The 12,047-nt window shown below is 43.3% G+C and overlaps 1 protein-coding gene across 1 annotated transcript; it reads left to right on the top strand.

Moving 5' to 3' along the window:
* The first annotated feature begins 576 nt into the window (after nt 1-576).
* On the top strand, nt 577-11,438 carry LOC129827673 (transcription initiation factor TFIID subunit 7-like). The gene is made up of 12 exons (XM_055888719.1): nt 577-710; nt 899-975; nt 1,310-1,388; nt 1,845-1,978; nt 2,330-2,450; nt 2,599-2,657; nt 3,187-3,259; nt 3,788-3,901; nt 5,758-5,958; nt 9,772-9,884; nt 10,560-10,619; nt 11,099-11,438. Exons 1-12 carry the CDS (start codon nt 671-673, stop codon nt 11,141-11,143), a joined length of 1,116 nt encoding a protein of 371 aa, XP_055744694.1. The 5' UTR covers nt 577-670; the 3' UTR covers nt 11,144-11,438.
* The last annotated feature ends 609 nt before the right edge of the window (nt 11,439-12,047 follow it).

The raw sequence follows: 12,047 nt of genomic DNA, 5'->3' as shown, positions 1-12,047 counted from the left end.
GTAACAGTATAACTTTAGACCAGTCCCCTCGCCCCGACCCGGGCGCGAACCAGGGACCCTCTGCACACATCAACAACGGTCGCCCAAGAAGCGTCGTTACCCATCGCTCCACAAAAGCCACGGCCCTTGCAGAGCAAGGGGCAACACTACTTCTAGGTTTCAGAGCAAGTGACGTAACTGATTGAAACGCTATTAGCGCGTACCCGCTAACTAGCTAGCCATTTCACATCCGTTACATGTGCAACAAAAGTTTAACATTCACCTTCTGCTACCATTTCTGTCAAACCATTCACACATACAGTTTGACTCATATGTTCCATAAATCCAACGTATGCAACCCACAGAACGTTCTACAACTGCTTCTGCAACCCAATGCTGAAAGGAAAACGCAGCGTAACATCGGAAATGAATGTACTTCGGTGTACTAAAGTCTGTCGGTGTGATCGAGGCGTTATACGGAACTGTGTGTGCTGCAGTTACACTGCACTGACAGCAATATTTTTCCGAATAGGATTTACTACCGTCCTGCTCCCATTCTGACCAGTAGGTGGCGGAATAGTCCATTGAATAAGGTCAAACGTAATCAAAGAAGAGTCTTCCGGTTTGCTGTGTTGTTTCTAGCTGTGTGTGCATCGACAAGGCTCTTTATTTTTCATTTCAAGTAGTCACCATGCAGAACAAAAAGACCAAATCGAACTCCAAAATAAAAGGTACGTTTTGTTAATTAGTGGAATAGGAGATCGCCTGTCTTCGGTGAAGGTAGCGTAACGTTAACGTTAATAGAAACTCAACCAGACAGCTAACTAGCCAGCTAGCTAAATAACCAGCTGGCTAGCTAGCTAGATAATCAAGCCTACCAAATATGACTATTAATATGTTATTATGCACTGATTTGCAGTGGGGAAGGTCGGTTCGAAAAACAAAGATGATGCACCCCATGAGCTGGAAAGTCAATTTGTCCTGCGGCTGCCTACGGTAAGAAAACATATGGAATATAATGGGATGAGGAGCATTTTTGGTTTTGTGTATTTTTTTAATAGCCATGCATCTCAAATTCAAAATGATGCTATTTTTTTAACCAACTTAGCTACAGTCTACATGCTGAAACGTGTGAATATTGTATCAGAATGAATGTCACCATGATTGATTTATAATTGCCAACCATAATTGAACCTGAGACTCGAACACTCGTTTGCCTGTATTGTACCTTTCTGTGCACCCATATCTTGAAATAAAGGAAATCATACTTGACATGGCATAAACTGTTTCGGGATTGATGTATATTTTGACTGCATGATCTCTGTCAAAGGAATATGCCTCAACAGTGAGATGTATTGCCCAGTCTAGCAGCATGAACCTCAAAGACAGACTCACCATTGAACTGCACGGTAGGTATTGAGCCTTCATGTCTTGTTAGTTCAAGTGTTCCTTGTTGTTTTCATGGAATGGTCCTAACTGTTCACTCACAATATTACCATCTGCCGCAAAGGAAGTTGGTCACACTCTGTAATATAGTAAGTTAGGCTTTATAATTTGCATAATTCAAATCAAGGATAAGGTAAATTGGCCTCATTAATCATGCTAATGAAGCAACTTGAAATTAAAGTAGAGGGAACCTTGTTTATCCCTGGTGCTCATTTGAACCTTTTTTGGTTCAGAAGCAGTTATACCAGCATCACATTACAGAATAGCCATTCCTTCCCAATAAAGCACCTATTGCCAACATAAGGATGAATTCATAGAAGTAGGATAATTACAACGGACATTCAAGTAAACCTGTGATAGGTGACCAGTAGTCAAATTATTTTTCTATGTGTGAAATGACATCGTATGATGTTCTGCAGCTGATGGTCGTCATGGCATCGTGAGAGTGGACCGTGTGCCTTTGGCGTGTAAACTGGTGGATCTGCCCTGCATCCTGGAGTCTCTGAAAACAGTGGACAAGAAGACCTTCTATAAGACTGCTGACGTCTGTCAGGTAGGACAGGAAGAATGCTCTCATACATGCACCATATAGGAGTAGGATGGTGTATGAAGTCTCCAGACAAGTTGTCAATGGCTGCAGTGTCTGCTCTAAGGTTTAGAATGCCCTGTTTCTGTATGACATTTCAGTCATTTAACAGACGCTCTTATCCAGAGCAACTTACAGGAGCAATGAGGGTTCAGTGCCTTGCTCAAGGGCACGCCGAGAGATTTTTCACCTAGTCGGCTCGGGGATTAGAACCAGGGATTATTGATAATGACCTCACATAGTGTTGGTTTATATATTTTCAAGCATTCTATAAGGTTGATTATTCATTGCTCTTTGACCCTGTTCTGTGTGGGGTAGATGCTGGTGTGCACGTTGGATGGAGACCTCTACCCTCCCTTGGAGGAACCCACCGGTACTGTAGACCCCAAGAAGAAGAAGGACAAAGACAAGGACAAGAAGTTTGTGTGGAACCATGGCAGTAAGTAGGCATATATCCCCTCTGTATTGAAATATGCTGAGTATAGCACTTTGCAGCCTGCAGAGACTTAACTTCAAGCCTCAGCCAATCTGCAAGTTTCCTTTCTGATGGTTCTGTTAACTTTAAATCATGATGTTTTGGTCTCCAGTCACCTGTCCTCTAAAGAACACAAGGAAGAGAAGATTCAGGAAGACGGCAAAAAAGAAGGTACTGACATCTTGTGTTTCCCCTAGAGCGCTCTCTCCCCCTCATCTTGTGAATATTTTCTTCAGATGATGTCGGGATCTCGTCCCAGGCCCTTAATTCAAACAACACATTTACATTTCATAAAAGAGGAACTGCAGCGGATGTAAAAACTAAGATTTACATAAAAATAAAGGCCTTCCATCTTCATTTGCCCCAAAGGTTTGCAAGAGAGCAATCTAACTCTCTGCTTTGATCCAAGTGACAGAGAGCGAGTGAGAGGAAAGATTCCTACTTTGTCTTTTGAATAAATCTTCTTTAAGGTGCAACACCATATCAGTTTGGCTCGCTGTTCTTAATCGCTAATGTGTTTGCTGGCACATGGCCAGCCATTCGCTAGGGGTGGTGTGTGTGTGTGTGTGTGTGTGTGTGTGTGTGTGTGTGTGTGTGTGTGTGTGTGTGTGTGTGTGTGTGTGTGTGTGTGTGTGTGTGTGTGTGTGTGCGCAGAGTAGTCTGGAGGCATGATGTAAGTCTAACCTGATTTCCTCTGCAGTACATCGAATCTCCCGACGTGGAGAAGGAGGTGAAGAGATTACTGAGCACGGACGCAGAGGCCGTTAGTGTCCGTATCCTTTAAGCTAGCTCACTGGGGCAAACACGCGCACAACACTCTGTCTCTAACGCTGCACCAAACCGTCACTAGGTATTGCAGTACCCTTTTATACACGCACTGTAAATGAAACACAACACATCCAATAGCTGTTGACCAGCGGGGGCCCTACTCTGCTGGGCCTCACCTGAACTGAATCCTGCTAACGTGTTAATGTGAGACCTGCACACCAACACCTTCGTCATTAAGCACTGTGATGAAATGATAAAGCAGGAGGAACTATTCCCCAGGTCGTTGATGTAAATGAGAATGTGTTCTCGGTCAACCTACCTGGTGGGGGGGGGGAAACAAGCACAGAACATGGGACAGCATCAACATCGGAGTGCACCTCCCTTAGTGTAGATTTCAATGGACGGTGGTACATGTTAATATGTCCTTGTAGGCCCATAGTGAAGCCAGTTTTGAGTAGCTGGAACGTGACATAACTTAATGAAAGCAGTGAGGTAGTGTTTGGTGTACAACATTTCCCTAACTTGGCATTCAGGCTGGGAGGTGATAGCTGAGGATGAGACCAAGGAGGCAGACAACCACGGCTCTCTGGCCAACCTGGACTCATCACCTGGGACATCGGGACACAAGATGGGGCATGGCTCCTCAGGTAAGCACCATGGAAGTGGGCAAAATGTAGTAATACTATAATATGATCATTTAGCAGATGTGTAGCTTCCGTGCAGAGTGACTCTCAGTTAACTTAATACATGTATTCAATTTGTGGACTATGTTTGGAATGAGAGCCATAACTGATATTACAGGCTCCTACCACCTTAGGGCCATCACACCCACACAGAACATACAGTATGCCACATAGCCTTTCACTGTTCCAACGCAGTACAGTAGTACAGTAGGCCTTAGTGCAGGGTTTCCCCAACTTTCTTTTGGCCCACAACCCTATTTTGGTATAAAAAAAAAATTGCGCCCCCCCCCCACCATGTAAAAAAGTGATGTCATCAACAGCCAATGTTAACTTTTTTCATTGGGGCTATGACAGTCTATTACAAATCAGTCTGACAGTACTTTTGACAGTATTTCAGTCTGAAGGAAGTTTGAAGTGACTGAAATGCATCAGAAAAGTATTGGGATGTTCAGAAGATCATCAGACAATCATTTTGTTTGATCTTGATGTTCCTTTCCCCCCAGTGTGATTTAGTGCCTGGTCTTGTCCACTCTGTTCTAATGAGGCTTGTTGGGTATTGTAAAGAGAAACAGAAGACCCATACGTGTCCCTGAGAGTCTAATCTTTCAGTGATGGGGTCATAATATGTAGCTTAAACCAATCAAAAGATAGAGCCACATTTGTAGGAAGAAAACAGAAACCTCTTTGTTTATTACAGTCACATCTAGCGGCTACCAGAGGTTACTGACACAACCCCGGTTCTATGAACCAAACAAGATTATTATTATTTATTTTTTCAGTTTCTCTCGCGACCCCTAGTTTGGGAAACGCTGCTATAGCTTGTTCTCCATCTTTTTAAATAGTGAGCCAACATGTTTTCAGCACTTATTTCCCTGACTGATTAAAACCTGTTTACTCGCGCTCTCGTCTCTGCAACAGACATACAGTTCCTTCAGAAAGTATTCACACCCTTGACTTTTTCCGTTTTTTTTGTCACCACCTGAATTTAAAATGGATTCAATTTAGATTTGTGTCACTGGCCTACACACAATACCCCATAATGTAAAAGTGGAATTATCTTTAGAAACTTTTTAAACAAATGAATAAAAAAGGAAAAGCTGAAATGTCTTGAGTCAATAATATTTTGTAGCTTAAAGCGGCAATCAGCAGTTGAAACGATGGTGTGCTCTGGAGTAATGGAACCACTCTCACATTCATAGACAAAGGTATGGTTGCAAAGACTGGCCATCTGTGATATCAAAGTGATAGCTGTATCATGTTGTGAGTGTTTGTTTACATTTACTTTGTTTACAAACATTGGAGTAAAACAAGCTTGTATTTTGGTTTCTCATTGAGTATGACAGTTGAGCTAAGCTCATGAGGCATTTATAAGTTCTTCAAGAATCACTGTACATATCATTCATTTATAGGTCTAAAATGTATGTACAGTAGCTGCATATTTCCCCTTTAAACCATTCAAAAGACAGAGCCATATTTGTAGGAAGAAAACAGAAACCTCTCTGTTTATTACAGCCACATCTAGCAGCTACCAGAGGTTACTGATGTTTTCCCGGTTTTATGAACCAAGTGCGAATTTGGTTCGAATACCATTTTCAAATTAGGTGACCGCACATGGGGTCCGGACCCCTAGTTTGGGAAAAGCTGCCTTGGTGTTTCTAAAACTGTCCTAAAGGGAGTGTTTCTAAAACTGTCCTAAAGGGAGGATTGTGTTTTGTTGGTGAGGAGTGGTCGCAGGTAGAAGACTGAATTATTATTATTATTAAAATATCCCCCAAAAATATTATATTTGACAAAATGTGAAAATCAATGTTTTCTTCCAGCCCAACGTGACGAGCTGAGGGAGATCTTCAATGACATCAGCAGCAGCAGCGATGATGAGGAGGATGAGGGGGACCTTCGTCATGAGGACGAGGACCTGAACATCATGGACATGGAGGAAGACCTGGTTAGACAGCTCCAAGACAAACTCAACGAGTCATCAGACGGTGCTCGGGACGAGGCAGACGGGAACAACCAGATAGGTGAGCCCGGATGGAGAAGAGGGGTGGTGGAAAGAGAAAGAAGGGCAACGGAGAGTGGGCGAGTTTGTTTTTCATCACCGGGGCGATTGGGGGGTTGAAGATTGCAGTCATAGATATTAAGAGATTGGCATACCGTCCCCATGTTGGCACAACATGTTGCTTTGCAATTACATAGTTTTTTCTATTCTAAGTGGAGTGTGATTGTTTTGTAATTGGTATAAACATGGCGCCTGTCTACAGTATTGGAATAGCAGCCAATGTGGGGAGCGGGGGGGATGATATGTGGCTGTAATAGCAGCACAGAAGCACAGAGTACGGACAGACAATAAGAGGACCTCAAATGACATGAACCACTCTCAATGTCCCCATGTCAAAACGGACGACGGCAGTACCCCACCCTACACAAGTGAGCTTGAGTTGGAATGAAGCTGAGTTTTCTAGGTCAGAGAGACATCTCCCTCCCTCCTCCCTATCCCTTCATCTCCAGTTATATCCCCATTCAGAAGACGGACAGGTACTCGCTCTCTCCTCCTGGGGCTGGTTCAGCCACTGTGCTTTCTATGACAGCTCACTGGCTTCCAAGGAACCGTCTGTCACACAGCCACCCCCGTCCTGCAGCTCTCCCGACACTCTTGTAGGGCTGCCTCTTTCAAAGTCTGGCTGTGGCCGTCTACACGTAGTGCTTGTAATGAGGACCATGGCATCTGAAAACGGGTTTTCAATCAATACTGACTGTGTGGGATGATGTTAGCTAAGACGGTGGCTCATTGTGTATTAGGTTTTGATTGAATTGAATGGAAGCCACGCTGTTCCTTAGTAATACGAGCCCCTGTGGACCAGAGAATGAGAGCAGTCCGTTCTATTCCTTCTATTTCTATGGAGCAGACAGCTAACATTCACCTCAGTCACTTAGCCTGGTCTTATATTCACTTTAAATATGCTTTAAATATGCCTATTAAAACCCAAAGTAATCTGTCAAGCTGAATCCGCGTCGTATCACATCAGTTGTGTAGATCCGTCTATATGCCTCAATCCCCAAATGAATGGAAAAGATAAGCACTGACTAAAATCAGGAAATTGATACCTGGGGTCTGTATTTTTTTATTTAACAAGTCAGTTAAGAACAAATTGTTATTTACAATGACGGCCAAACCCTCCCCTAATCCGGACGACGCTGGGCCAATTGTGCGCCACCCTATGGGACTCCTGATCACGGCCGGTTGTGATACAGCCTCGGGATCGAGTCAGGGTCTGTAGTGATGCCTCTAGCACTGAGATGCAGTGCCTTAGACCGTCTTAGACAACTGCGCCATCTCAATAGTCTCACAACGTTGCGTCTTCTCTCATCTTTTTTTATACCCTGAACAATCTAAATCTAAATTCAACATGTAAAGTGTTGCCCCCATATTTTATGAGCTGAAATAAAACATCCCAGAAATGTTCCACACGTACAAAAATCTTATCTCTAAAAAAATTCTTCCTGTTAGTGAGAATTTCTCCTTTACCAAGATAATCCATCCAACTGACAAGTGTGGTATATCAAGAAGCTGATTAAACAGCATGATCATTACACAGGTGCACCTTGTGCTGAGGACAATAAAAGGCCATTCTAAAATGTGCCGTTTTGTCACACAACACAATGGCACAGATGTGTATGGTGTCGTGTAGGCGAGCAGTTTGCTGATTGTGAACAGAGTGCCCCATGGTGGGGTTATGGTATGGGCAGGCATAAGCTACGGACAACAAACACAATTGCATTTTATTGACTACAATTTGAATGCACAGAGATACCGTGACGAGATCATGAGGCCCAAGGTATCTGTGACCCACAGATGCATATCTGTATTCCCAGTCATGTGAAATCCATAGATTAGGTCTTAATGAATTTATTTCAATTGACTGAGTTCCTCATGAACTATAACTCAGGAAAATCTTTGACATTTTTGCATGTTGCATTCATATTTTTGTTCAGGTATATATATTTTTACAAAACATCCACATACAGAGGATCCCACTATACCATCCCACTATATCATCCCTGCCCAGACCCACAGCCCAGTCTCCAGCGCCCGTATCACTCTCCAGCCCATGGCCTCAAACTGCACCATTTTGTTCCTCTCTGTCGCCCACAAACTTAACATTTAGATAATAAAGCATTTGCTTTCCATTGTGCGATGGAGGATTGGTTGATTTCCAATTAAGTATAAGTTTTTTTCAAGATGATATATGAGAAAAGTATCGTCTAAGCCAGCAAGTTTCTCACTACACCACCAAATGCCGTGTCATGAAATATGCAGACAGACGGATTAAAAGTGAATGTACATTGTAATACTACTGCCAACGTTCTTACTCCGCCCATAACTTTTGGATTTTATAGTATTCCCAGAAGGCGTGCATTATTTAGTCATTGTTCGTTTTACACTTAAGTCATGACTCTGCCTTTGTGCTGTAGAATTGGTGAATTCTGTCTCTTGTATAATCAATTCTATACATTAGTTTATACTGGTTTGAGCATAGATTTTCATGACCTGGAATTTTTTGCCAACATTCCCTCCACTCTGTGCCAATAGTCTTGGTTCCAATAGTTTATATATTTTTTACATCTTAACTATCATATGAACATCCTTTTCTTACTCAGATAAGGTTTCTTCAAAATTACCCTGATGTCCAAAAGATTTCAAATGGACATTTCTTGATATGAAACTTTTAAGTTGCATGTTTGAAAATATTTACACTACCGTTCAAAGGTTTGGGGTCACTTAGAAATGTCCTTGTTTTTGAAATGACATTTTAAAAAATTGTCCATTTTAAAATAACATCAAATTGATCGGAAAGACAGTGTAGACATTGTTAATGTTGTAAATGACTATTGTAGCTGGAAACGGCTGACAAGTCGTCAACTGGCAGCTTCATTAAATAGTACCCACAAAACACCAGTCTCAACGTCAACAGTGAAGAGGCCACTCCGGGATGCTGTTCTTCTAGGCAGAGTTCCTCTGTCCAGTCTGTGTTCTTTTTCCCATCTTAATATTTTCTTTATATTGGCCAGTCTGAGATATGGCTTTTTCTTTGCAACTCTGCCTAGAAGGCCATCATCCCGGAGTCGCCTCTTCACTGTTGACGTAAGTGTCATCTGGGGAGGAGCATGCTCATCTTCAATATGTACCCATGTTCCTCTTTAGTGCGTTTAACGATGTCGCAAGTAAAAGCCCTGGGTGGCCGCTTCTCAATGTCTCCTTTTCATCATTCACACTCTAATTAAGGAGCTGGAAGAAGGAAGCTTGTCCTCTGTGTATCCTGATCAGTGCAGGTCAAGGAGAGGAAGCCCTGGTTGTTTTTCTTCAATTGGGCCTGTAGCAAATGGCTGGTCTTGGTGGTGCTGTGTGTGGATGAGTCAGTTGGTTGGATCTCCATACAAGTCGCCTCCTTTCAAGTTTTCCTTTCCCTGCGTCCTACGGATCTTACATTGATGTCTCGTGGTAGGCGTCCAGCGTATTGTTTTCACTCTAATGGAGGTTAAAGGAATAGCTATCTTTCTGTGGTTTTTCTTCTTCATTAGTCCACTTTTGATACGGTCCCGACATGTTTTGCATGTCAGCAATCAAGTTCAAGATATAGGACTTTCAAAATGCAAATTGTAACATCAACATTTTGGGACGAATGAAGAACATTTGGGGGGGGGGAACTCTCTTTTTAGTGTGGGTTATTCCTTTAAAAAGTGGAGACAAGCAGAGGAATACACTTGATACTATGGAGATATGAAGTAGACGGTGTGTTTTGAGATGGGAATGGTTCCTTTGTCTGTTCCTGTAGTGATGGAGTACCAGATGCAGATAGACTGTGTGAAGGCCAAGCTGAAGGAGACGCGCGCCCGCAAGAAACAACAGGAGGACCTCATCATGAAGGTGGAGAACCAGGCCCTGAAGGTGAGTTATCGACGCACACAACTTTGACATTACGTTTGATTCATTCAGCAGATGACCACAAAGGATGATTCATAAATAAGGGCTCCAAAAACAAGTCTTAGTAGCAGGCTAGTATTCACCCCCACACTCATATTCACACTTTCACTCAAACACACACACCGAGACACTCTCTCACTCACACACGCAGATACACACCGAGGCAACCTTGGAGGGAGAAGTCTTTATGTGGAATATTACCCCTCTAAGCGACTGAGTGTAAAACTTCCCAAACTCAGACCGCATAAAGAAGGCATAAATATTACATTTCCACCATCAGCCCTTTGGGGGGGGGGGGGGGAGCATTAAAAAATCATTGTTCCGCCAACTGCTCTTCAGGGACAGATTTACAACGTGTGAGACACGGGCGGGGACAGATTTATTTTTTTACCATGTCGTTTCAGCTCTGTGCTCGGCTGGCCAGGTCTGGCTGTGATCTATCTTTCACTGTTATTATCACAGCCACAGGAAAAGGTCACGGTTGTCTGACTGGCATTCCAAATGGCCTTTCTGTCAGATGGAAGATACGCTAGGAAACGGCGGCACGCTGAAGTTTCAAACATCAAAACAAGCTAAGGGAACTGTCTAATGACTGACTTCTTTTTTGTTTTTCCTTCCGTCCCTCTCTTCTTTCTGCAGAACCGCTTTCAGGCTCTGCTTAATGAAATTATCCATCAGGAGGAGAGAGAGATGGAGCAGGTAATGTTGTCTGGGAAGACGGGAAAGGACATTTTAAAACTGCATCAGTTTATGACCTCTTGTTGGTTATGAGTTATAAATGTAATGAATTATTATCTTTGGTATCAAGCAGCATTTGCTGTAAAGGAATGTGAAGGTGCAACTACGCTGCTTGAATAAGAGAGACAAACTAACCAAAACATGTTTGTTTATGAGAACTGCTGTTGTCTTCCTCTAGTGACTGAACATCCCTACACATCCAGCTTTTAGAAGGATAAGGGTGGTCTTTATAGCCAACATCCAAGCCAATTGGTTTGCTCAATCTTAATTTGGATTGTCAAGAACTCCTAACACCAATCTGAGTATCTGTATCAACGTGTGTCTGTCTTCACATCAGCTTGGTTAATGTTGGAAGATGTGTTAATCATCCACTTAGCCTACCAATGACACCCGGGCGTTTGGCATCAACCGATCTCTGCTCCGTTTCTCTGTCCCAACAGCTGGCCTCGCTTCAGGAGCAGCTGGACTCGCTGATCGAAAAGTGACCCAAGTGACCACCAGGGGGCAGCCAAGTGTCAAATAGGCGCAGTGAGAACCACGGGGGAAGAGCGAAGAAGCATCTGCCACCTCTGACAGCCCTCCTCAGTGACATGCTGTGTCATTCCATTATACATTTTCCCTTTAGCCTCCAGACATCATGACATCATTTGTTGAAGGATTCATTTTTATTTTGTATTGTTCCTATTTTAATTCTGGGATGTTGTCGTGTTAGTAGGATTATAGAATGAGGGTTGTCTGTCTGCTACTCTGTATGAATAAACACTTTGTTTTACCATTCAATCGTGTGTCTGTGTTTGACATTTTCTAGTGACACCGTCTTACTTCATCTGAGTGACCATACCTAATACATACTAAGTCATCAACCCTGTTGACTGGACAGTGGTCTCCTATATCCTCTGATTACCCTCCTACCATCTAGAAAGATTTTCTTCCACGGTGATCTCTCTCTACCTCGCCCTCACATGTTCCTCTGGTCACCCGCCTCTGACTTCATACAGGGGATTATTCTGACGATTGAGGGGGGGGGGTGGGGGGGGTGGATTAGTACACTCAGATTAAAATGGCCATCTCCAAAACTCTGGTAATCCAGCCATCTGTCAGAGAGCAGGAGGGATGCCCCGGGCTGCAGCAGGACGCCAACACAAACAATCCCGCCTCACTAGGCTAATTAGGGAGAGCAGGAGAGTGAGAGGAGAAAGACACACACTGGGAAGTGGCACACGCTCCACTGCCTTTCTCCCAGAGCCTGCAGTGCAGCCCCATGGTATGAAATACACCTTTATACATTCCGACAGTTTACAGAAAAGGAGGTTTGGTCCCGAAATGGAGGAGACGTACCTACTGAACAGCCAAGAAGAACGTTCTGGCTGGAGGGACTGGCCCAGTGCC

Source organism: Salvelinus fontinalis, chromosome 29 (assembly GCF_029448725.1).
Source record: "Salvelinus fontinalis isolate EN_2023a chromosome 29, ASM2944872v1, whole genome shotgun sequence".
NCBI classification, from domain to species: domain Eukaryota; kingdom Metazoa; phylum Chordata; class Actinopteri; order Salmoniformes; family Salmonidae; genus Salvelinus; species Salvelinus fontinalis.
The sequence above is the reverse complement of the archived record's forward strand: the minus strand, read 5'-3'. Positions and strand labels throughout refer to the sequence as shown.